This window comes from Thunnus albacares, chromosome 19 (genome assembly GCF_914725855.1).
Source record: "Thunnus albacares chromosome 19, fThuAlb1.1, whole genome shotgun sequence".
NCBI classification, from domain to species: Eukaryota; Metazoa; Chordata; class Actinopteri; order Scombriformes; family Scombridae; genus Thunnus; species Thunnus albacares.
The window spans coordinates 1,006,483-1,034,404 of NC_058124.1; the positions used below are offsets into that span (position 1 = coordinate 1,006,483).

The following is a 27,922-nucleotide window of genomic DNA, read 5'->3' on the forward strand; positions in this document are numbered from 1 at the left end:
TCCATGGCATCTCTATTTCATAGGTGGTGGCTCTCAGTTTCCTGGTGACAGCATAAGGACCTTGCCACTTTGCCAGCAACTTGTTCTTAGTGTGGGGAGGACTTGCTGACCTGGCTTGAAAGACCGCTGTCTTGCTGATTGATTATACCAGGCTAGTTGGTTGTGCTGTGTCTTCTTCAGGTTTTTCTGAACCAGCTTGACAATCTGCTGCATTTTCTCCTTCATCTGTAACACAAAAGAAAGGACACTTTCTGGCTTTCCCTTGGGCCCCTCCTAGGACTCTTTCAGAACATCAAGTAGACATGGGACCTGACGGCCAAACATCAGCTCTAAAGGAACAAACCTAATTGCAGCCTGTGGCACTTCGCGGTAAGCAAACATTAGATAGGGAAGTCACTTATCCCAGTCTTTGCATTTGCAGAAATTAACTTCTTGAGCATGCTCATCAGGGTACAGTTGAAGTGCTCAACCAACCTGCACATGGCAGGGGGTTGTCCGAATGCTTCTGATTCCTCGCAATCTAGCCTAGATCTGTCAAAATCTCTGAAGGAATACCCATTCTAGAAATTAGCTTTAGCGGAGCATATGCTACCTGTCTAGCAGAGGTAAAGGGAGGGCCTCTGGGTACCTTGTAGCATATTCACAGACCACTAGGATGTATTTCTTTCCTGCCTGTGTTCTCTGTAATGGACCAACAATGTCCATGGCAATACGGCTAAATGGAACATCCATAATAGGTAATGGCTGATGCGGAAACTTGGGAACCCCTTTATCCCCCCGAGAGCTGACACCCTGCACAAGACTGACAATAGTTCTGTACTTCACTTCCAGGCCAATAAAATCAGCTGGAAATTTAGAACCTAGATGACCTGTTCAGGCTATGCTGTGTCCTAGCTTTAGGACCTTCTCTCTCAGTCTCAGTACCGGCACTACCAGCTGAAATATGATAGAATCCCCGGCTCTGAGACACAGCAACCCACCCTGAAGAGCATAGCTCACCCCATCAGGAACTTCTGCACCCTTTCCCTGTACTATTGAACCTTGTTGTAACAAGTCTTTCAGAGAAACATCTTGCTGCTGTAACTGCTGGAAGTTTGTTACATCCCCCAAATTAATCCAGCGGGTGAAGAGAGTAACATAAAATTAAACCGGGGACAAAGAAGCAAGGAGAATGGAAGTATACAGTATGAACAGACCAAGAATTTATTCACAACTTAAATAAGGTTTACAAAAGACCCAAAAACACCAACTGAAAACTACTTTCTATACAAGACGAAAGTGGAACTAAATAAAAACATAAATGAAACAACAAGTTGACAGTTAAATTAAAATAAGGCTAAACACAACACTAACAAACATCATCTGTTTGTTCCTCCTGGTCTTTATCCTCTAGGCCCTGATGAGCAAGTCAGCACAGGTGTGCTCATTCACACAATCACTACAGCAGCAGGAAGAAGGAAGGGCAGTAATCTGGAGAGAAACACAGGTGAGAACAGGAAGAAACACATCCCACAACACTACGACAATCCATAACTCTGAAATTTACAACAAATGTGGAATCTAATACCACATATGTCCAGTTCAACTTATAATTACACAGTGAGATAGTCACCAGTCATGCCCAGAAAACATCGGAGGTCACGTCTGGTAGTGAGAGCTGGATAGGACATCACAGCTGTGACCTTGGCATCTACTGGATGGACCTGCCCATGACCAAACTGTTTCCCCAGGTAAGTGACAGTGGTCTTACCAAACTCACACACAGGGCTTTTAACGCAAGGTTGAGGTTAAAAGCCCTGCCATTTGGTACTCATATGGCTCACTGCATCAGATTTGAAATGCCAACACCACAGAGCCAACACAGATTTGTCATTTTGTTCTTTGTATTAACTGCTGCATCAGTTGGATGTAATGAATGAATGAAAAGGAGAAATGCAGAGGAGGAAAATGAGTGTCTGTTTCCACAGTAAATCATCTGTTGAGTGTTTGATGGTAATTTATTTGTGCTGTAAAACATAACTGCTGTGAAATAATCAGAATAAACGTTTTATTTCTCTCATTCAGAAGCATTGTTCTCACTACCGCTCGCTCTCCTTACTTGACCACCGCCACGCTGTCTCTCTCTCTCTCTCTCTCTCTCTCTCTCTCTCTCTCCTCTCTCGAATGCTGGTGCTTAGCTGGCTTGCACTATCTCTCTCTCCTTTTCGGCTGTAGAGAGAACAGCTTTGTTTGCTGGGTCCCCATTTGACGCTCCAAAATCGAAACAAGGTTGAAGTTGGGACGTCAAAACAATTTGATGCACCTCATAATGCTTTTGGTGCATATTCGGCCATCAAAAACAATAGGTGTACTTCAAAACATGCAGGTAGACACTGGCAGTGGTCAGGCATTTTAAGTGCAGAGATGTCAGAGGCTTGAGATGTTAAAGGAACATGCAGAGAGAGAGAGAGACAGAGAGAGTAATTGTCTGCCAATATAGGCCATAACACTGAATCTATCTAGGATATTAAATTCAGGCACGATAAAATAAAATCATTGTCTGCAATATAAATGCATTATCCTCATGATTTGTTCTCTTGGAGCTACGGTATAATAATAAAAATTCTATTACAATCTTTGTTTTTTTGGTTCATTCTAGATAGACACAGTTGTTTTACACTCATAAATTTGAATAAAAAACAGTACTGGTAGAAAAATACAAGGATTATAAAGACAATATAAGCCTCTTTCACCATAGGTTCCAATTACAGTAAGTTTAAAACTGGACCCCGGTAAGATGGCTGCCGTACGGTTCCATCCCAGAATGACAAGTCACTATGACACGTTGCATCTAGTGTTTTATATCTATGGCTCCGGTGCCTTCCTTCTGTCTCTCCTCCTAATTTTCAGGTGGCAGGACTCTTGGTTTAGGCCCTTATTAGGTCATTCCAATATCTAGGGTAAAATCAAACAGAAAATTAAAGCTACTAAAATGATGGTAACACTTACTTTTCCATTGACACTTTAAAATGTACAATAACTCTACAACATGCTATCCAGACTAGAGTTCATTTTACTCAGGCTGGTAGGAAAACAAAATACAAAAACAAAACCCATTGCTTCCTCCCTCCCACAGTCCCACTTGGAACAGTCCATATTACCAACAACTGGTGGAGTAAGCAGCATTCATATGCATGTGTTCATGAGAGCACCATCCTCAACTAGGAAGTGGACCTCAGAAATCGAAACAAACAAAAAAACAATGAAAACATATTAAAGTGGACCCTAAGTTAAGATGATGAACACATGTTCATATTCAAATCAAATATTAAATTACACTAATAAATAAAAGTGCTTCCACCTGATTGGTAAAATATGAACAAAGGACCAAAACATATGCAAAAAACTAATCGTTTAAAAACCCTTTTCTCACCGTGTAAAGAGGATTATCCAAATAAGGTTGCACAAGGTCTTTATTTGCATAAAAGAACTGAAAAATGTATGAGCACAGATAGAGCCAGTGGATCAAAGAGACTCCCACATGAAAAGAAAGTACATGAAGTGTTTGCTGTGTTCAGAACTTGTGACAGTTGTTCCAGAATAGATGTTGTGAATATTATCCTTCAGATGTATTCCACATCATGTAGCAAAAATTTAAATGCAGCAGGAATACATAAAGAGTCAAAAGAGAAATATGATGAATTGAAGTCTGTCTGATGTGAAAATGTTTCATCCTGGACCAGTTGTGTTCATGAATGCACAGAATCAGGAACTAAAGTATCTGGAAGAAAAACACTCCCACAAAAAGTGAAACTGAACATTTTGGACAACAACAGCTTGTCATTGAGGCAGAAGATTTAGCAGATATATCACAGAATTTACTCTTGCTGTCCATTTCTGCACCTCTACCATTTCAAGTAAAAATCTGTCTTGGTACAATGGTAGAATTATTATTATTATTATAAAAATGCTAAATAGGGCACTAGAGAGGTGTATTTTATTTTCAAATTTTTCTCCCAATTTGTAGTAACAAAATAACAAACATAACAAAATAAAACCTAAATAACATAATATTGTAATGACCCTTGGCCAACAGGTTGACCCTTTGCGCTGGTTAGTGCAGTTGTCTGTGGACTGGGACCCAGAGTGGGAACCCTCCTTCACTGTTACATTTGTGTCAGAAGTGGGATGGTTAGACCGTGAGGCCATCGGAGGTGTGTTTGCCCACAGGCGTGAGGGAGCCGGTAAAAGCTGAAGCAAGGGGACCTGCTTCCTGAAGGAGAAGGTAGTGTAATGACCCATGGCACCAGTCACAAGCTATGACTGTGCTAACCAGGCAGCCAAAGGGTGACTGGTCTGGGAGACTGGGGTTCGAGACCTGGTGTGGGAACCCTCCTTCGCTGTTATAATATTAAAACAGACAGGTGACTAATGATAAATGAAATTCAGTGCACATTCAGTAATAATAGCAAGACACAGCTAGTAATGGCAAGTGTAATCACTAACTCTGTTACACAAGCACCCCTTCTCAAGTGGCTCTGATTCATGTGACTAATGGTTGTCAAGACCGCCATGTGACATTAAGACCTCAGCAACTCTTATGTGACATGATGTGAATAGCCTTGTGATTAAGGCCTCATTATGCTTCACACTGAGTGCTTGTTGGATCATACTGTGGCTGCAATGTGCGAACTTTGGTGATCCCTTCACTTTTCCTCCAGCACCACAATGAAGTTAACATTATGGTTTTAAGTGAAATGTCTCAACAAATATTGAATGGATTACCATGAAATTTGATTCATACATTCATGTTCCCCTTAGGATGAAGTGTAATCACTTTTCATCTAGCATCATCATCTGATCTAAATTTTAATTTGTCAAAACCAATAACATTCCCATCAGCCTTCCTACACATATTCAGACAGGCCCTGTTGGAATGCATTCATTATCCGTGTACCTTTGTCTCAATCGATTTCCAATTCTGAAATGAAAATCAGGAAATGAAAAATGAGGGTTTTTAAAAAAAATGGTTTTGTCCCTCAATTTGAAGAAAAAGGATATCAAAGCATTTTCTGACACGAAATAGAATTTTAAAAAAAAGCCTGAAATTCTGTTTTTTCATTCACAAGTTTAATTTTCTTGATAAGGAGCCCCTTATCTAGGTTAATATTAACTCTGACCCTTCAACATTATTAACAACAGCTACAACATTGAGAATTCCCTTATACAAAGGCTGTGTCTAGTCCATAGATAAGCACAGAATGGCCCGCACAGAATAAGTGCAAGACAACAGTGGTCTGCCTACAATATGCGGGGTCATCTCCCAACTATTTATCACACTTAATAGTCTACCCACACCCATGTAATTTCTCAAACTCTAAACTGGTTGCAAAATGATTGCCTATATTAGCATCCTCTGTTAATATATCACATCCACTAATCTGTCAACAGTAGCTTAATCCTGTGGCCAAATGAATAATTAAAGCTATACTGCACTTTTACTGCACTACAACAGCACATATCAAGGACTCTACCTACCTTTTTATAAAAGTTGATGGTGGCATATTGTTGGCTTGAGACTCCATAGGAGAGTTTTTTTCCCACTGTTACACTAATAGAAGTGTGGAATAGGTCTGGCAATGCACAGTCCATTTTTGATTATTTGGCTGAAAATATGCCTACTGATAAAAGCTGCTAACAATGATTAGTTGCAAGAAGTAAAAAACATTGTAGCCTACATATTAGCCTAACAGAACATAGGCTATGGTTTTGGAAATATTAACTGAATATAAATGTTCTCACATGGCCACAGATCCTATCGACAGCCAATACTTGCTTACTATAGCCTAATTGCCCTATGATTATAGTTAATTTAATCTCATCAGACATATCTGCCAAAACAGAAAGGTCCAACCATTAAAAATATCAACCCCTGACCACAGAATTAATAAACTGGCGATAATGTATCCTAGTTTTTTCATCACTGTTATGTTAGGATGGAAAGAAAGGAAGGTAGAAGTGAGAGCTCAGGACCACATGTCCTGTTTTTCACTCAGTAACCTTTATTTGAAAAAAACCCTATTACAGGATACTATCTGTATCTGTCCAGCAGGTGGTAAATGGACTGTACTTGTATAGCGCCTTTCTAGTCTTCAGACCACTCAAAGCGCTTTTACACTACAAATCACATTCACCCATTCATATGCTGAATGGGTACAGGGGCTACCATACAAGGTCGCAACCTGCCCATCAGAGGGAGCTAACCATTCACACACATTCATACACTGATGGTACAGCCATCAGGAGCAATTTGAGGTTCAGTATCTTGCCCAAGGACACATCCACATGGGGACAGCAGGAACCGGGAATCGAACCACTGATCTTCCAATTAGTGGACAACCTGCTCTACCTCCTGAGCCACAGCCGCCACAGGTGGCCGTGATGTACCATAACACAACTCAGATAACATGACATTCCCCTTTCTGTGTGCTGTACTGTACTGTACAGTCCAATAGCCGTCTTTAGGAAGATGTTTGTTTTAATTAACACTCTATATCTACATTTTCTTTCCATTCCTTTCTGTTAGATTATTAGTGTTTTACCTTGTCTTAACTTAAACAAACAATATCTCATTTTCAACAAAAGCACCCTTTCTTTTTTCACATTCAGCCGAATAGTATTTTAACTCAACTTTTTATGAACTGTGTTCAGCTAAACTAGTATCCAATATCAAAGTCCTTCAGGTACCTTGGAGGGTGGCTAAGCAATTTACAGCCATGTTGATGATACAATAACTAGTCCACAGGCAAACAGAGCAGAGAAGAATGCCTGGATCTCGCCTGTCAGGCACTTCCAGCGTGTACACTGAAACGCCAAAGCCACTGAGCGCCATCAATTGCTGGAGTTTCTATTGTGGTCTGCGGTTGCCTTTAGTCTTTAGTCTAGTCTTGAGAGTGGAAAATAAATACATGGACACATGGATACAAGGACAAATTTCATTGCAATTCATATTAGGCATAACCTTCAGTGCCTTTCAATGTGCTGTAAGAACCTTAAAGATTGTCTGTTTTTGCTTCATGGCTGTATCAACGAGACGCACACAACAAGTAGTCTTGTCAAAATGATTTTACTTGGCAGTTGCATCATTATACCACCCCTGGTTACCAGGCTCCGGCTTGTTTACATTAGACTGACCTCTTGTGGTGTTAACTGTATACAACAGAACATATAATACATCTCCCTTTTTTTCAAATAAAGAATAGCTTGTGAAAATCAAAATTAACTACCGCACACTGTAATGACTTTACTGTGACTTTATTAAGAGCGAACAACGTGTTTCTCCTGTAGCTTCTTCAGGTTCACTCAGTACAACTGCTGAGTACTCACAGGTGTGATAAATACATTGAGTCACATGACTAATTATCACTGTCTTCATTTTCTCAAAGTGAACATTTTACAAAGGGCAAGAAAATGAAAATATACATATTACAAAAAACATGCTGTGATTAATGTTGCACAAGGTTACAAGAATTACACCATTTTATATAATTAAACTTCATTACATCCCGTAAAGAATAGCTTGTATTAGTTCTGAACTTAAAGCTGTTGTTACCATTATAACCAAAATAGTCTGCCCTTTCTTACGAGGTAATACAACATAAATTCTTTAAGGTAATACAACATAAAGTCTCTATCTATTCAAAAAAATTTCCACTTTTAACAAAAATACATTACCGGTTATCTGTTATTGATTGTTTAGTATGACTTGGAATTGTCATGTCATTTGTGTTGCTATCCAAGATCCATGACCACCACTCACCATGGGCCTCTGGTCACTACAATGGCGTTGGACAAAGCTGAGCGTCTCTGTTGCTTAGCAATATGTGTCTGACAACAAAGTTGTGTGTGAGCATCGAAACGTGCATGTGTGTACATGCAAGTGGGTTAGTAGAGAGGAGAGGGTGAAAACACCAAAGAACAAAAGATCTCAGCGATTGTGAGGAGACGTAATTCTTGCTTTTATTTTCACAGATTTCAACAAATAAAATGCAAGCCACGGTCTAACACACAATGGCAAGCTAAGACAGAGCAGTCCAAGCAGTTGGACAAGCACAAATCAATTTAGCATGATAAACACAACTAAACAAGCAGCAAACAGCAATAATACTTTCACAGTATTCTCAGCAGCGAAAAAAAAGCCTGGTATTTTGTTTTCTGATTTTTGTTTCAGTATAGGAAATGTATTGAGACGAAGGTACACAGATTCTTCATAGTGCTGTATTCAGTTGTTCACCTGACAGAAACTATTGTGTAAAGGATGAAAAAAGAGAGCAAGAGAGAAGTTTAAACCTTGGCTCCTTTCTCACTTCTACACAGCTGGCCAAAATAGCCTGAAGCAGGTGTGAATGTCAGATTGGCAGTTTCAGAAAGTTACAGAAATGGTTGGACACCCCCACCCCCTAATTTAATGTTGGAAAGGTGTATGGAGGGAGAGGGTTTCTGAAGCTATTTGAATGTCTGAAAAGCAGTTCTGATGGTGTATACACCATTCTTTAGTCTTGTTTTGTTAACACAACTACTTGTGTCACTTGTATTGTATTCGATCGAGTGCAACTACATGAATGTCTTTGAGAAGACTCAATTTGAAACTGTGTGTCCTTATTTGCATTTGTACCAATAAATGTGAAAAAAGACTACAAAGGCATGCAAGATCATCAGGGATGCAGCTGGATGCAGCTAGGAGGAGGCGATGATGTCTTTTTTGTGTGTGTTTGTGGCCATTGTGATTTTTGTCCATCAGCGTTTCGTAGCTTTCTGAAACCAACAATCTGGCAATCACACAGTGATTGGTGAGGTGTGTGGAGGTGTAGAAGTAGACAGTGACACAAGAATACCTACACTTCTCAACAGCCACTTGGTCCTCCATGACCTTATCAACCGCAGCACTATGCCAGCAGAGGGCAGGGAAGGAGGGCATAAGCCATTTTGTTTTGTTGTGTTTTTTTTTTCCTATTCCCATCCTTCCCCAAGGCTTAGTCATTCCCATCCCTTTAGGATTTCAGATTTTGTAATTTTCTTTTAGAAGTTAATCTTTTTATCATCCAGTGTGTTTTAAGAGGTTTTGAAATCTCATATATTGTGCATATTCTCTGCTTTATTATGAATGCTTTTCCAAACAGGATTACAATGTTACTAATATCTGATTTACTGCTTCTTAAATCTCCTAAAATTACAGCTTGTAAATTGATAGTATATATATATATATATATATATATATATTTTTTTTTTTTTTTTTCCATTATAGTTCAGTATCCACTTTTGGACTTGATCCCAAAATAAAGCAACAATAGGACAATACCACATCAAATGCAAGATTGATTCCTCACCATCATTGCAAAACCTACTCAAGCAAGTTTGTTCTAGGCCCCAAATAGACAGCATCTTTTTGGTGGGTAAAAATGTATTTATTATCTGTATTTGTATTATATGTATGGATACATCTAGGGTTGAATTATAGATAATGTTAAATATATCTTTACATGGAATTATTATATTGATTGAGTCTTCCCACTTATTTAAGGTATTTATTGGATGTATAACTATCTTGTCTTTGACTATATTATATTTATACATTTTTTGTTGTCTTTGTTTTTTTTTTTTTTAGCTATGGCATTTTTCCAGACATTAGATATTGATGCAATATTTTTATGATATTTTAGTGGTGTGCATACTGGACCATATACTTGTGAAATTTTATGAAAAGTCATAATCTTGCTATTTCTATCTATTAAATAATTTACAAATATAAGGTTTTTATTTAGTAATTGTTTGTTTACAATAAGTCATTTTTTACTGGTTGAAGAGGGTCATTTTTACATATGGAAGAACCCTTTCTCAAATGTAGAGTGGAAGCTTTTAAGTAATCTTGCTGAGAACCAGTGTTGGTTATGATATAATTTCGATATGATAGATGCTTTTAGGTAATAATTTAATCCTTTTAGGTTCAAAAGTTTCAAGCCTCCCTCTTCAATTGCATTATATAAATATGCTCTTTTGATTTGATCTGGTTCGTTATTCTATATAAATACAGATATTTTTTGTACAATTCTTCTGGAGGGGTAGGTAAGGAAGTTAATTTATTAGGGAGAGTCATAGATTATCCAGTCCAGGAAGATAGCATTTTTGTATTTTTTGGAGTTTACTTTCAAAATGTATTTTTGTAACATTGCTCTGCTTCTCTGGGATACATATACCCAATATGTTGACTGGTCCAGTTGTCCATTTGATAGGAAAATTTGTAGGTAACTGTATATTTTCCAGGGATCCAGTACACCTGATTATGCATTTATCATGGTTTGGTTTCAAGCCTGACATCTCTGAAAATTAATCCAAGTCTTCAGTTAAGGCCAGTATTGAGTTTACAGTCGGTATTATTGTAAAATTTGTGTCATCCACATAGATTTTTAATTTGGATTATATATTATTTATAAAAAGATCCTTGATGTTACTTTTATTTGTACTTTTTGTCCTAAACTTTCAATAGGTAAAATAAATAAGCATGAAGATAGAGGACAGCCTTTTTTCAAAGCTCTTTTCAAATATGTTTCTGAGAGTTCACCTTTATTAATTATTTTACATTTTGTATTGCTATAGTGTTTTTATCCAATTAATTATGGATGGACCAAAATTGAAATAGTGTAGACATTTGTATATAAAGTCTAATTGTAGATTATCAAAGGCCTTTTGGAGATCTGCAATAAAAACTATACCAGGTTCTTGTACTCTATCATAAAACTCTATTATTTCTAAAAATCTGTCTGTTATCATTTACACTTCTTCCTTTCATGAATCCTGACTGATCTGGATGAATGACCCTAGGTAATACCTTTTTATCTGATTGGCCAGAATGTTTGCATCATAACACTGTGATGTGATAGACCTCCACAGTTTTTGAGATTTGTCAGGTCTTTATGTTGTCCATTGTGTCCCTGTTTTGAAATTAGTGAAATCAGCACTTCTTATTTAGTTCCTGATAGTTTCCTTCCCATATATGCACTATAACATGCCAACATATGAGCTTTAATGTGATGATAAAAGGTTTGATAGAATTTAACTGATGTTCCATACAGGCCTGGGCTCTTAAAGATTTTAAAGCAGTTAAGAGCCATGGACAGTTCCTCCTCTGTGATTGGTCCTTCACATAAGCTTTTCTCTTCAGATTTTAATCGTGGCCTCATTGATGGGAAAAAAGGTTCTGTGCTGGCACTGAAAAGTGGGACTGGGGGATTTTGAAATGAAAATATTTTAGAAAAATATTTGTTCTTCTTTGATAATATCTTTGGGCTCCATAAATGTGATGTTATTTATTATGAGCTTTGTGATGATTTTTATGGCTGCATTCCTGTGTTGTAGGTTCATGTAGGTTAATACATTGTTCTCCCTTTTCCATCCATTCCACTTAATTTTGTAGAAGTTTTTCATTTTGTTTAAGGGAGATAAATGTTTCTTTATTGTAATTATCATCTACAAGTTCAGATAACGGTTTGATTTGTTTTATTCTCCTGTTCTTTAAGATGGTATTGTCTTTTTCCTTGAACTGTATTATATACTACTACATACTAGCGTCCCATACATCCAAAGGCTTTTCTGTACCTACATTTTGGTGAAAAAAATCTTCCATAAAAATCTTAGTGGCCTCAATAAAACCTTATCTTCTAAGAGTAACTGATTAAATTTCCAATATCCAGGGCCTCTCTTATGTTCAGAGGTAATCATATTTATTCCAATAAGGTTATGATCCTAGATCAATCTTCGTGTGTTTGTTGGTGTGAGGAGGTGAGAGAAGGTACAGGATGTTTGGTTGATTTGGTTCATTTTGATTATATTTTTGTGAAATAACAAAATAAAATAGTACAAATCACAAATTTAACCTTTACTGTTTATTTTATGCTGCGCACTGCTGAAGAAGCTGCTAAACATATTTTCATTGTTCTGAGCACAATGACAATAAAGGTCTAATCTAACCTAAATCATTTTTAACATATTATAATTAAAAAGTTCTTGCCATAATGAGAACACTTAGAGAGCTTCTATCCTTCTGCACAAATGCATGCAGGTTCTGGCTGTGTGATTTTCAGTGTGGGTTTTCTCTGGGTGCTCAACTTTCCTCCCTCCAGAATCATCCAGGTGGATCTACAATTTGGATCTAAATATATACACAATTCTAACTGTGTTCAAAAGTTTTTGAACTGGATTTTCATTTGAGTGTCTTTTGTTATTGTTTACTATCAGATGTGGACAGCAATAGATGAAAACAAATAATTATTGAACCCAAATTGAATCACAGCTGGTTGACTTTAAATCCAGTCAGTCAGCAGTGAATGTAATTCATCCACTAGGTGGAGACCAACAGCCATCTCTGTTTCTGCTGACTCTTTGGTCTTAATTGTATTCATAGATTTGCAACATACAATAACAAGAGATAGCTTACTGAGATCAGTCAGTGTGGATGTTAATATGTTCATAGTTGTGTTCTTTTTTGATTCACCACACTGAGAATATATTTAATTGTATCAGTTAATAAAATCAAAAAAAATGAAAGAATAAATTAAAGCTATATGTAAAAAGAGTCAGATGTTTGGATCAAAATCCCCTTCAGAGACACATATTGGCAAACTCCTCATATTAAATAACACAGAAATGAAGAGCATGAGCCCAAAACACAAAAATAACACAAAATGAGATGAATGTACATTCCCTATGCTGCATCAATGGCAAAGAGTCACCAAAACATTTCACTGACACTGCAAAGTTGTACTAGTACTGTCAGCCTGTGGACCTTTGCTTGCTGAAGAAGAAAAGAAGCAGCAGCAAAAAGATGAAGAAATGGACATCCACTGAACCAAATGTGTAAAATGACCCATGTGCTATCATCAGAAGTTGAACAACCAGCAGTGAACATGTTCAGTCAGAGCTGCAGCCAAAAATGTGGACATTGAGGTCATTATTTTCCTTTGTGGTGAATTTGTGAGGTTTTAGGAACTTGGGGAGAATTTAAAAAACACACATGTAGTGGGTATTTTTAAAGATGACTCCAGTGTTTTTAGACTTTTCTGTGTTGAAGGGTGACTGCAACAAAATAATATATAGATAGATTCATAATTTCTCCCCCAGAATTGTATTCCTGGCTGTGCAGAAAAGGCTTTGAAACACATTTTAGAACTTCAGCCTGGGAAACAAAATGTCCAGAGATTTTAGCTGAAAAATTAATGAATGAATACTTTAGAGATCTTCTTTTTGGTGAGCCTGAATGCAGCTAAAGCTGGCAAAGTTCACTTTAGACAAATGCAATCTGAGTCAAGTTAGACAATGATCATACGTACCACCCGCATATACCTAGTACTTTTTAATCATGTTCATTTATAAACATACATGTAAAAACAATCTCAATTAACAGTATTCATCAAGAGATGAATAAAACTAGCATCAATTCTCCTATTCTGCATACATGAAAGCAGACATAAACACAGACAGACTGATGCACATACTTTATTTAGCTATTCTGGGAGTCTAAGTTTTAAAGACCTTTTAATACTAGTTAGGATTACAAATAAGATCAATTCTGTTAAAGAAAAATTAAAGCAACTGCTGACCTGATTGATTTCTCACCAGAGGAATAGTGTGCAAGAAGAAACATAACTTTGAGACTCATAAAACTCACTTATGACTATGGACAGTGGTGGAAGAAGTCTTCAGATCCTTTACTTCAGTAAAAGCAATGCAAATGGCATGAAAAATGTGGCTTAAGTATGTGTATGAATAAATGTAATAGAAATAGAGAAGGTTTATCATTAAAATAGCAAAGGCAAAAGTGTTCATTTTGCAGCAGAATGACTGCTTTGTTTGACATGTATTGGCAGCAAACTGACCGAGGTACTTGATAGACATTGCTACAGGTGCACCAGTCCTAGTATTACACTCCCTTCTGACAGAAGTGCCCTGACCTCACTGAAACTACATGTGGAGGAAACACTTCAACAGACTAATAATCTTTTTAGCCACTAATTATAACATCCCACTTGATATATACTGTCCAGTATCTGAAGCTGCCTTCTCATCTGCTGTTTGTATGGATACGAGTTTTGGCTTAAAGTGTCTCTACTTTACTGATATCTTCTGCCACACAAGCCTTAGTAAGAGAAAAGAGTTCTTATGTAAGATGAAGCATGGATTTAATATGCTGATGATCTTTATGTACTCAGATTAACTCATCAGAATCATATCATGAACTCTCTCCTGGTTAAGGTGGTGGAGGTGACAGATTGTTTCAGTGCTGACTGAGAACAGAAGATAGAAAGGGTCTGAGCAAAGGAAGAAATCAATTACAAGACATACTGAGAGCTAAACCCTGAATTAACTGTCCATCCTCTGTGAACAAACAGCAGACACTATGTTGAAGTGAGAGTGTGAGAGGCCCTCGATTCTTCTGGCTGCGACTCCCTTCATGTGTGTCTTGTTTACTCCTCTGTATAAATGTGATGTGTCTTCCTCAGACGATTGATGTTGTTTATGCTGTATGAGTCTTCTCTCTCAGCTTAGATAATTAAACACTTTAATGTTAGGCAGAGAGGAGGTTTCTTTATTCAACATTTATGTTGCTGTTGTTTGCACAAGTTAATATCTTGTGAGCACACAATCTGGTGGAGGTATAGTAACAAAAAGAGAGACTTTGGCACTAAAAGACTGTAACATTGAAATATATCTACTTGATTTGACTCATTTGGATGCTGAAGCTTCATATAAGCTTCCGATAAACTGATATTAAACTACATTTTGTACAGAAGATGGATTTTGTCCCCCATCACTTACATTGTAAGTGCATTATGAAGAGATCCTTTAATAGTCAGCATGATCAGGAAGAATAATTACAGCAAGAAAAACATGTTTCAGTGTTCATTTGGGCTCCTGACTGTTGTTTTAAGATGGAAAAACTGTGAAACTCTCCTTTAAGCGTAATTAACAAAATGTGAAAAGTCCACAAAGATCTTCAGTTTGATGCCAGATCCTGTTTGCTGAGGAGGGCGGGTTGGATTTCCACCACTGAGTTCAGTTAACATAATTTCATACATTTCTGACTTTTCCAGAAATGGAGACATTATTATCCTCCTGTTGTGTGTTTGGACCTTGTGAATACTTTTAGTTTGAAAATCACAGCGGGTCTAGTGAAGGGATGGATCGGTTGCTGCTCACTTGACGGTGTCGGTGCAGCTGAAGCGGCCGCAGACAGACTACAGAGCTGCGCGGGGCTGCGGGGCTGCGGGCTGGACTCTGCTGGATCTCAGTCTCCTCCTGATGACATGAACTTAGTGTCTGACGGCCCGGAGGAGTTGTGGGAAACAGCGCTGTGTTCTTCTCCTTTCCTCTGCGTGGTGTGGCTGTGTCGGAAAGAGGGATAGCAGTTGGGATTTTGTACTACCCGGGGACAAGTCATCCCAAATGAACAGGATCTCATGTGTCCTCAAACTATGAGCAAGCTACAACAGGATCCGAGAAATACAGGCAAGTTTCCAGAAGTGGCCAGCTGCTGGACGAGAAGTTAGATGGCAGGAGTGTGTGGAGGGGTTCGTGCTGCAGTCAGAGCAGCTGAGTAGAATGATTATAATTATGACTTTATGTTTAATAAATGTCAAGTGTGTTTGGTAAGCTGCTGTTTGCTGACTGCCACTGTTGTGTGGAAGTGGAGGAATGCAGCAGCACGGTCAGTCAGACACATTCCTGTCTGTAGCCAAACACACAGCAGACACAGTTTTAGGGGAGATAGTCGGAGGCTGCCCGACATTAAGGTAGATAACCCGTTTGATTCCTGTCGACTGGAATGGCTACATGCTGTTATTATAGCAAAATTCATTGTGCCTCCGCTTCATACTAAATAACTGCGCCTTGCTGGTGCACTGGCATTACAGAAAATGAGACATTTTTGTTGGCATGGTTCCACCCCTCCACACCCTGCTGTAAGGTTATCACACGGTGTTATCTCCCTGCACTTTCTCTGCTCCAATCATCAAGCACAACTTGTGGCTTCCCTGGAGTGATCTGGCTGCAATCCAGCTTCCTCTGCTGGAAACCAGCAGATGAGCAGTATGATGATGATGGGTTTATGGCAACACTGGATGCATGCTTCATTCGAGCTAAAAGCGATTATAAGTGTTTTCCAGCACACATCCTATGATTCTTGTGTGACTGGACGAGTATTTTCTGTGGCAGATGTGTGTTTACACTCAGGTGCAGTCCTGCTGTGCCAACAGAAACTTGTCTCAGAGCTGGTGATTACAATCCACAGTGAACCAGCCTCTCTTTGTGTGACTGCAGTCTTATTCCAAACACACATGATGAACTGTTGCAGGAATAATGGTGGTGTTTTCTGTTTGACTGTTACAGGTGACAATGACGTACTTGAGATTCAGCACACGCTTTGTTTGAACACCAGCAGCTTTACAGGATCTCTGCCTGAATAACATTCAGTGTGAAGTTAGAACTAAAATGATTATTTTTATCGATCAGTCTTCAAATTATTTTCTTTATTAATTATTTGGTCCACAAAATGTCAGGAAATTGTGAGAAATGACCGTCACAGAGTCCCACATTCCAAGGTGATGTCGTCAAGTGTTTTCCTATTTTGTCTGACCAGTCCAAAACCCAAAGATATTTAGTTTACTATTATAGAACACAAATAAAAGCAGCAAATCCTCAAATTAGCTTAAAAAAAGACTGTTAACATTTTACTGAGTCTAATGATTATTGCAAATTAATTTTCTGTCATTGACCAATTGATTAATCAACCAATTGTTCCCACTTTAATGAAATGAAAACACTTTACTTTACCATGTAGTTTTTATAATCAGTATTCAAATATTTAATATATTATCATATCTCACTATAATGTAGTAATAAGCAGATAAAAGGACATATTTGCATTTATTAATGTGCAATATTTGTCAGCAATTATTACTTCTCCTATGAAGACATTTTATTTATATCATTACAACTGTGTTTTTTTATATTGTCATTCATTATCTGTTACAACACTTAAGGGCGTCCACAGGAGACGTCATAGTTGTTGACTGTGCTTACATCTGCTGTTAATATAGTGAGCGTAAATACTAAATAGGGGGATGCAAAGTAAAGTGTCATCAGTTAGGCTATGTGAACTACTAAATCTGTTCATATCAAAGAACAAGGAAATAAGACTCTGACCAACACGCAGGTCAGAATTCAGTCAGACTTCGATGGTTTTCTGTACATGCTCCTGCTCAGTCATTACACACTGGTCAAAGTGAATTTGAGTTTGGCTTTTGAATATATTGACTGTGCTTTTCTGTTTTCAAGGACATAGAGGGTGGTCCAAAATGATTTGAATGAAGTCTGATATACTTTAAACCTTTGCAATTTAAATTGGACTGTTTATTTGGGAATAGTAGTTTGAGAAAATAATCTTGACTTGAGATTGATTTATTCATCTTTTTAGGAGCTTTCAACAGGTTCTCAGTCTTCATCAGCAGATTGAATTTGCTCAGTTGTCATCATGTGACCAGTGGATGTGTTAGAAAGCCAGTTTTATGCCTGGACAAATATAAAAAAAATGTGCAGATTAGTTCACACAATTTCTTTACACATTTATTTATTTACACACAGAGTGACATTATCATTCATTTGGAGTTGGGTTTCTGTTCACCTAGGGAATGTAAGTCCACACTCTTTTAGCTCTGTTTTGGTCTCCACCAACTCCGGAGGGAAATATCTGGCACTTTAGCTGCTAAATGCTATGTTCACCAGCTAGTTTCTAACTGTGTCTATCTGCTGGTGTTGAGCAGGTAGTGTACAGTGGGTTTATCAGAGAGTTGTCACTGAAAACAGCTGCTGCTGCTAAAAAGAATAAAATACTCCTTGTAGCTGAGGAGAACTACAGAGTTTGTGATCATTTTCTATGCAGTAGTTATTTGTTGACATAAAAATATTGAACAGTACAGCTTTAAGACTATATTGTTTTAGATGAAGTTTGGCATATTTTGTTACATGATAAAAAAAGAGTTAAAACAGGCTTCCAGGCCCAAACTACAGTACTTAAAAAGTACAGTTTTTGAGTATCAGGTATTGTATTGGCACTGGTATCAAAAATGTTTGGAAAGACACCCAGCCCAACACTGGCTGCATAAGGCAAAGCTTTTTTTTCAACATCTGCTCAATTCATTCCACTGTTTTCATGAGATTTCTACTGATAAGTGAACTAATTAGTCATTAGGGCTGTACTTAAATAGGAAGATTTATGTTGTTTTTATAGTCTTTATGGGGAATAACTAGTCACTGTTGGAAAAAAACCATACCATGACAAAGAAACAACAAGCCCTCCAAATTAAACAACAAAATACGTGGTTGGTCCATGATGTCTCTATCAGCAATTATTGACAGGACATCCTTTCTCTGTGCCTTCCAAAACTATTAAAAATCACTGTGGAAAAATGAATCATTTTAGGATGTGTCAACGCTGTGGTTATGGTTTGACTTGTGGTTGGAAACAGGAAACAAACACTGGTCTCTCATGTTAAGATCTAATGGTTTGTTGACCCATCCATCCACCTGACCTCTTCCCTGCATGAACTTTGTTGTTAGATAATAACGTCACCTGGTTTCCTCCTTTGTCATAATTTCTACAGCTGCTTGGGTGCTGTCAGTTAAATACTGGATTTGTCATTTTGGGGCACTTGCATTAATGACTGATCCTGTTGTTTCTCTTGGGGTAGTCATTCTCCAAAGAAATTATTTAGTTAAAGATAGTTTTACTATCAATCAATTTGTTGTGTCCCATATAATATTTTATGAATGAGTCCAACTTAAAGAGCACAAAGAAGTGTGATGAGGCCTGGTCCCATCTATACATGAATATTTACACAAAGAAGAAGGAGAAATGAGCTAGCAGTGAGCTATTTGTCAGAAAGCACGGTGAGAACTTTTTACACTTGTGGTTACATGTTCAGGACCTTACAGTAATTGCAGTGAGAGCCTCTGAAGCAGTTTTTCCATTTCACTCCACTTTGTTTATGACCATGTGGGAACTCAAGAAGAACAGCACAGTATTTCTCAGCTTTTGTTTTCTACCTTGCTGAATTTACAAGCTCCCCACAGACATTGAAGGTTTGGAACAGTTCGAGGAGTTTTACTCTAATTATTTTCAGCAGTGATTAACATTATATGTGCATGGTAAACAACCACTGAGTAAAGTAAGTTTTAAGTGCGCTAAATAAGGCTGGATTCCAGGCGTCCACTCATGTGTAATGTCTCCATCATGATGACAGATGAAATGCATTTCAGAAGGAAAGTATTTGGTTGTATCTACACTAAAGCCAGTATGCTTCTGTGTCAGGATGCTGTGGATTTAGCAAAGCCATTTCCAAGTCGCTGTCATCTCTATCACAAAAGGCCTTTCTCAAATCTGTGTTCCCATCTTTTCTTGTGAAACGTCATCAGTTCTTGCTTTGCCCTATTTCATCTTGGATGCTCTGGAGCTGACTTGTGCATGTGACCTTGGGGTAGACAAATATCCCAACATTTATTTTGCAACAAACAGTGGTGTTGTATGACTTTTATCATCTTTTACAACTGTTACTGTGCAACCAGTGGTGGAGGAAGTATTCATATCCTTTACAAAGTACTAATACCACTACTGTATATAAAAATACTCATTACAAGTAAAAGTCCTGCCTTTAAAATCCTATTTAAGTAAAAGTACAGAAGTATTATCAGCTAAATTTACTGAAAGTACCTGTTTTCCACAAAATTGTCCCTTGTCACTGATATATAATAAATATTACAATTAAAATATATTATTGTATTATTCAATTGATTGACAGTATTAATACTGAAGCATCAGTGTGTAAGCAGCATATTACTGTTTGAACTACGTTATATACAGTTAGCTAGTTTAGTCCAGTGGTTCCCAACCTAGGGGTCGGGCCCCTCCAAAGGGTTACCAGATAAATCTGAGGGGTCGTGAGATGATTAATGGGAGAGGAAAGAAGAAAAAACAAAGTTCAAATTTTCTTTTTTTGGACTTTTCTCTAATCTTTCATTTTTGCTGAAATATTGGAGCATTTGAACATTTATTGAAATGAAAGCATGTGAGAAGTTTAGAGAGAAAAATCACTATTTGGTGGAGCTGTTAACAACTCATAGACATGTGAAATGTGACCCCGACTACACACTGCTTTTTGTAAGATGTCAAAAGCCAAAAAGGTTAGAAACCACTGGTTTCATCTTTAACAATGTGTTGTATTTTAAAAGCTTGTTATATTATCCATTGTGTCAAACCTTTAGAATTTATTGATACACAGAGATTATACTCTGCACATACAAATTTGTTTTTTATATATACATAAACATGTAAAAAGAGACAGATAATTAAATAGAGCAGCTCAAAACAGCACAATAAACCAACTTAATTTTTTTTTCTGCAGTCTGAAAAAAATGCTGAAGCAGCAGCTTATAATGCCTACCCTTTTAACAGAAGTTATGTCTGATCTTGAAAGGTAACTTCAAAACAATCAAAATCTTCATCTGTAAAGTTATTAAAGATGTCAGATAAATGTAGTGGAGTAGAAAGTACAATATTTCCAGACTGAAATGTAGTGGAGTGGAAATATAAAGTAGCATCAAATGGAAATATTCAAGTAAAGTACAAGTACCTCAAAATTGTACTTAAGTACAGTACTTGAGTAAATGTACTTAGTTACTGTCCACAACTGTGTGCAACCAAATGTAGTTTTGAGAATTTTTAGGTGAGAAATGAAGATTTAAATTTTAAGTATGCAGTCCATTTATCAATTGGAAAATTTTTCCATATGGAAATACTAAATAAATAAAAATGAAATACTCATATTACATTGTGTAAATAATACACCACTTTGTGAAATAAATAAGATTCATTATTACAGCTCATTAAGAAATGTTATTTCATCATTCATTTTCATAATAATAGCATTATTGGATATCATTGTTCACTGCTCATTATGAAGCATGAACCTGAACTTTACCTTCAGACACACCAATCTGACAGCAACAAATAGATTTCAACTCTGAGAGCAAAGTTTGTCTCCCAAAAGCGAATACTGTATATATTACTATATGTGTAATGCTACAGAGACACCTGTGGCACCAGTTAATCACCAGAGGTCAGAGACTGTTCAAATAATATAACAGTTGTGGGTTAGGCTGTTTGTCCTCTCCCATCACCACTGTTTGTTGTGAAATGCATGCTGGGATACCAGTCTACCCTAAGTTTCACACAAGTGGACATAAGGCTTCTTACATAAGCACTTAAATTAAAATGAATACATAAATTAAACAAAGGCAGTATGGTGTATGACATACGTACTTCACATATAGTATATTACAGTAGGATAACAGGTCTGTCTGTGGACTGCATCTCATGGTAGATGATGGTTGAAAGAAAGCTTCTAAATTGAGATGATTTTGTCACAAAACAGGTAATAACTTGAGGAGCTGCAGCTCGATACTGAATACACAGACATGAGATTGATATCCATCTGAACATCTCACTCAGAAAAAAAGCCAATAAATGGAGTGTTTCTCTACTATTACTTCAAATGTATTCAACACTGGCTTGCAATTGACTCATTTGATTGGAAATAGATTATTATTGATAAAAAAATGAAATAATTGCTGTGATCATCCTTATACCAGTAAGCCAACTGATTCATATGTATTTGAATGAGTGGATGTAAACTTAAATCATTATTTTTGTATTAACTCTGAGATTCCTCCACTCCCACAGTCCTCTGACAGGGTGTGACCAGGAGCAAAAGCTCTGGACTGATCGGTGCCATGAAAACCCGAGGCGTTACACCATCTTCACCCTCCCGCCGGCGGAAGTCTCGCTTCACCTTACGAGGCAGAAAGAAGAAGGACGGGGTTGTTCAAGGCAAGCTTCGTATCCGCTCCATGCCTGGAGCCTTCCTGGTGCTAGGGGTCGTTGTGGTGGTTGTTGGCACTGCTCTAGCTGTGGCAGGATATTGGCCCTACCGGATTTCAAGGTCGTCCATTCTGGGAGCCACTGGAGGGGAGTCGCAATCTTCAGGCTGGAGTCTTGGTGCTAAAGGCCTCCTGTCCACAGCCAGCCTAATCCACAGCGAGCGGATGAAGCTGCTGGGTCCCGTCATCATGGGGGTGGGACTCTTCATCCTCATCTGTGCCAACACAGTCCTGTATGAGAACAGGGACAGAGAGACTCAGATGCTGCTGGCTCAGATGCGCAGTGTTATCTGCTCTGTGTCCGCCGCTGTGCCCTCAGCGGACCTTAAAGAAATAGCAGCAGCCAACTCCATGGCCAAACACTACCAGTGGGTGAGCAGTTTACCAGCTGCCCACCTCAACATCCTCTGTTTGCAGCAGCTGGCCAGCTCTGAGCCCCTGCTCCAGACCAGACAGCCCAGTGACCAGGAGGACAGCATGGAGGGCATCTACCAGCAAGCTGTCCTCCAGACAGAAGCCCTGCACCACCAGGAGTCAGAGCCTCCGCCTTCCATCCACACCAACTCATGTAACTCCAGCCAGACAGACTTTAACGGACAGTCTGGTGCTGAGCATGGGGGCAGTGCCAACTTCAACCCCCAGCCTGCCCTGCTCATCAATCTCAACAACTGCCTGGTGTCTGCCAGCTCCATGTCCACCCTGGGGGTGGATGAGGTGGATATCCCAGCTGCTCAGCCAAGGCGCTGCCACAGCATGAGCTACAGGACTAACCCTTACATAGCCCAAACTGCAGTACGTCTGGAGAAAGGCCTCCACACTCCTGGACAGGAAGGTCGAACAAATCAGTCAGCAGTCACAAGGAGAGAGCCCAGTTCACAGGTCTGTGTGAACATTCCTGGGCAGGTTGTGGATGCAGTGGAGGAGCAGACTCATCGAAGCTGGCCTCGGCTAGACCTGGGCAGCGGGAGACGGTACCTGAAACTGGAGAACAAAGAGGACTCAGTGGACAAACTGCTGGACCAGTTAGAGCAGCAGTGTTCTCAGTGGGATAAGAGTTTTGGCTCGGGGCCTTTCCAGTGACGGCTGCTTCAGCTTCACAGTCCCGAGAATACTCCTGGATACAGACACACTGACAGCCAAGGAGTAATGATCTTTACCCTGGATTTTAAAACTGCACTATATTTTTGGTTTTAAATTCAGTTTGTCTTCCAGAAACCAATCCCCAGACCATTTGGAGCTACAGTATTTCACAGCAAGGATCTTCCAAAACGTGAGCTTGTTCTCAATCTTCAGTGGAATATTGATACACAGAGGTTATACTCTTTGCTCGGGTGGATTTGGCAGATGTTTTATATAATTGAAAAAGAGGAACAATACACAGACCCTACACTGTCACAGATGAGCGAAGCAATTTGACAGGCTATTTACTTCCACAGTTTGGGTTGGCAGCAATGCGAGAAATCAACTCGTATCTCAATGTTAAAAAGGGTTTGCCTGTTTCCAGGACACAGTGTGTACAACTCAGTGGAGGAGAGATAGAAGGATGCAGGAGGACGGGGAATTGTTTTCACTGTGCAATCAATTTTGAATCAAACTACCTGGACTCCTGAGCCCATAAAGTGCTAACAGCTCTTGACAAATGCAAATAGTATATAAAATAGGACTTTTTCCTCAGCTGAAGTCCCATACTCCAAATGCAATGCATGGTAGTGATATACAGTATGTTACATCTTAATACTTATGCAGAGTAATGTCTATGTTGGTTTTATGTGTAGAGGAAGTAATTCTAGTTAAAAGGTAATTCTAGTTTATTTCAGCTTGGGTCTTATTTTCAGAGCTCTGGCCATCAGTTCTACAGTATCAGCCATGATAATACTGAATACACTCAAGTTAATTACTGACATCTGGGAACATGATGACATTTTGGGTAATATTTTCGCGGTTCACCTTTGTTTTCTCATGGACAGTTTGCATGGACCATGGGCTTTTGGCTTTATGTTTGATAAGGACCCTTATGAGCACACCCTCTCCCAGAATGCAGGACTAGAGCACACAACACAGGGCCAAGAAACCAAACACACACAATGTATTAACCTATATTGATTATTTTGGTATATTACATTAACCATATTTTAGTAATGGTTTACTCTATTTACAACATCATACATTATTTATAAGGATAAAACAAACACCACACATGGATAATGTAGATAAACCATCACCCCACTGCTAACCGTGAAATAATATACAAATAAGAATCAAAGGTATTGCAGAGCTGCGACCAAACAGCAAAACACAGCACTGTATGGCAAAGAGACAAATGTTCTATAGACCAGTGGCTGGCCCTCTTTAAAGAGAAGTCATTGAAGCCAAACGCCTGGATATTGTCTGACTCAGTGGCCATAAGTGACAGCACACTCAGGTCAGGTCAGCAGGACTTGTCATGCTGACAATCTTCCAGAATGTAACCAATATAGGCTAACTCACACTGACTCCAGTGGTAGTTCCAAAATTTAGCACTAGATTATCTGCAATAAAAGACAAAGAATAACAATAGGAGTGACTAAATCCATAATGTTATCTTTTTTCAGTCTGCACTGTATTTCTTTTGACATTACTAAAGCTCAGAATGTCTTGTTAACATGGTTCATTTATCCTGGACCACTGATATTCTCATCTGTCCGTTCATATAAAGATATGATGTAAGTTAAAAACATGTGGACACAAACATTATTAAATTGCACAAAACTATTTTTTTCATAAAAAACACTAAAACTCTAAAGCTCTAAAACACAGTATAGTAGTACAGCACAACTTGCATGCAAATTGATGGCATTTCTGAGTTGCCCACTTACTCTGAATAACAATATATGGCAGCCTGGCTAAGACATTAATCTCTGTAACAGTGACCGAAAATGGAGCAAAAGAAGCCGAGGTTTCAAAGGGTTCAAAGGAAATGGACATGTTAGGAAATGTTCCCTGTAATCAGACATTGTTTTGAGTGTGTCTGATGGAGGGTCTGCTGTAAGATGTTGTGTATATCATCAGAGACGTTATTCCAAATCAGAGGTGAATCAGAGGAATGAGTGTTTTCTCAGTCAGTTACAACACCGTCCCATTTTGTGATGTCACCATGTTCCCAGACTGCAGCAATAAACTCCGTGATTACAATGTTGTTGTTACTAATAGGAAGGACGGCCAAAACCATGCAAATAACACCCAATTTGTAATGAAATGGAATCATCCTTCAACCCTCTCTGTTCGTTGTCCCTCTCCCAGTTGAGGCAGTATTAGCTTGTTTTGAAAGCAGGCAGACCTCCTCCTCCCTCTGGTCTCCTGTTGATCATCTCCTTTCAGAGTGCACCCAGTATTTATGAGGAGGGTCCTCCCGCCCACACACACACACACACACACACACATTCCCTCTCCTCCCCCTCCCCCCTACCGCTTCCCTCACTGCCTCTTTGATCAAATGGACAGAATGGATTGTGCAGACGAGGCGCGACCGCAGTCCCAGTTAGATTTAGTGAGGTGATCAGTGTTACTGCATACAGCTGGGTGTGTGTCATAGAGGGAAGAGAATATGAATCAGAGACCTGTGCCCCCCCCCCCCCCCGCTCCCCTCCCTCCTCCTCCTCCCTTTACTCCACTTGCAGATGTGCAGAGGCAACCCTCCATGTTTGAACCAACAGTCTTACTCTGGTTTTCTTTCTGTCTGTGCTGCCTGTTGTGTATGCTATGTGTGACACTTTGTGTTCTAAATGTATACCAAGCAATATGAGTGGTCTGACAGAACAATCACTGGCTGTGTCTTGCCCTGTGTCGACCATTGCATTAAACAACATTGCCATGCCTGTGTTGCAAATATAAGGCAAAGCAAAAGCATCTCGTTTGCGGCCGTCTCATTTATTCAAACTGTCAAGGTAATGGCACCTGGTTGTATATATATGCAACATATAATCAACTCTCCTCGCTCACCACTGACGACCCCATTCCTCATCCCGAAGGAGACTTAGCATTTCATCCATATTCTTCATGCTGAACACGTCCAGCCGGGATCTGGACCAGTGAGGCTGTGTTCAGTTTATTGCCTGGTGAATGAAAATGTGAGAAATAGAATTTTTTTCCTCTCCTGCTCACGGTGTGAGCTTTATATTTTGAAGCAGTCCTGAGCAGGAATGGGATGGAGTGGCAAGAGCGAATTCCCTGGCTGCAATTATCCTCAGCAGAGCCTCCTGCATGCTCCAAATTTTTCCCTTCTTATTAGATTTTATGGTTCCTTCCGGGCAGGTATGCAGTCCCTTGCGATCTCTTTTCATTTAATAGGTCGTTTACAAGCTAGCTCCTGGGTTTCTAACAGCTCATAAAGCTAGCAGGCAGGACCTCCTGCCCTCTGCGGCAAAAGCACAGGAAGGTAGAAGATTACATGGCTGTAAAAGGGCGCAGAGGTGCACATGTGAAAAAATCAGGGTTAATTATTTACAGCTTCTGTGCTGGACATCAGCACTTGTTCCATCTTCTCAGCTGATCCGTCACTTTCACCACACTGCCAACCAAAATAGAGAAAAGCTAGGAAAGAGAGGTTTCAGTAATGAATGGCTCTATTTATTCGAGATGCAGCCAGGATCATATGCACTGGCACAAAACCGTTGCTGTCCATTAGCTAATAAACCCAGTGCATTAGTATTTGGCAGGGATTAGACAGGGATTAGTACAGTGGCATCTGCAAAATGAGGTAAGAGTGGGGTAATTATTACCATGACGCCTGAGGGTTGTATTTTCACCCCATTCATCAGCAGTTAAGCATTGCATCAGCGTTTGTCATGTTTTAGCTCATTTCCTACAAATCATGTGTACATGACTGCTGACACTTCTCAAAAACACATGTGGGTGTTTTATAGTTTCTAATGTGTTTTCCAACGTCCTAGCAGCCATTTGCTTTTATTTATGTCACCACAGTATGGAAATCAACTTGTCAAAATGATCATATTGTGGTGATATAATACAGACTTCCCAACTATTAACCAATCTGAATGTACAGTTGCAAGAACAACGAGATTTTAATGTAATGACAACAGTAAAAGCACACTAAATGATCTAAATGACATTGGGGCTTATTCAACCACATGAATAAATGGATACATATAAATACATAACAAATTTAAAAAAAAGAAACTATAGCAACTCAGTGCAGTCTGGATTATGTTTTTTTTTTATCAACATAATGAGGATACATTTTTATGAAACATGTCTGCAAAGTTTGCCAAATGTTTGTACTGAACATACAGTATTTGCAAAATAATCTCTGACAACGTATTTCATTTGATTTTCTATATATACAGTGTATCCACCTGTGACAGCTAAAACATGATTCAAGCATTTATGGCTCTGTAGGCACTTGGTTAATTTGATCTAAATGAAGTTGGGGCTTATTCAACCACATGAAATAATTGATACATATAAATACATAAAAAATGAAAAAAAATTCAAACTATGTCCATGCTATTTGCTGCATTATTTAAATGAATGTAGCAAATAGCACATTATGATGGATGGATAAGATAATAGTGGTCTACCAAAAGAATTAGAAATGCTATTGACTGTAAATTGTCCTATTAGTAAAGGCCATGCTCACAGGTGTTTCCAATCACTCTATCTGATTAGACCTCAGCTCAGGCTGAAGTTGGGTGGAGCATTGTGGGAATTATGTGAGGTCATCCAACTACATGAACCAAAAGAATCATAAAGGAGTAAGTTGTCCCACCCTAGCTGGTGTGAGGGAGCTGTCATCAAGCACAGTCTGTACACAGCAGTTCATATCGTGGCATTAAAGCACAGACTGCATGAGTACTAAAGACCAGCAATGACAATGTATCCCTCTGGTGCAGCTTGGCAAGGAACA

The 27,922-nt window shown here is 38.8% G+C and overlaps 1 protein-coding gene and 1 long non-coding RNA gene across 3 annotated transcripts; one reads left to right on the forward strand and one right to left on the reverse strand.

The window, feature by feature from the left end:
- Positions 1–1,180: 1,180 nt before the first annotated feature.
- LOC122970402 lies at positions 1,181–1,694 on the reverse strand. Its single transcript, XR_006399196.1, has 2 exons — positions 1,613–1,694; positions 1,181–1,470 (listed from the first exon to the last, which is right to left on the reverse strand). It is a non-coding gene; the product is annotated as an uncharacterized LOC122970402 (long non-coding RNA).
- On the forward strand, positions 1,465–27,486 carry tmem200b (transmembrane protein 200B). Of its 2 annotated transcripts, none has more exons than XM_044336525.1 (2): positions 1,465–1,730; positions 21,824–27,486. In XM_044336525.1, exon 2 carries the CDS (start codon positions 21,874–21,876, stop codon positions 23,098–23,100), a length of 1,227 nt encoding a protein of 408 aa, XP_044192460.1. In that variant the 5' UTR covers positions 1,465–1,730; positions 21,824–21,873; the 3' UTR covers positions 23,101–27,486. The 2 variants fall into 2 exon arrangements, with proteins under 2 accessions (XP_044192460.1, XP_044192459.1); XM_044336524.1 differs by lacking the exon at positions 1,465–1,730 and adding an exon at positions 15,246–15,537.
- The last annotated feature ends 436 nt before the right edge of the window (positions 27,487–27,922 follow it).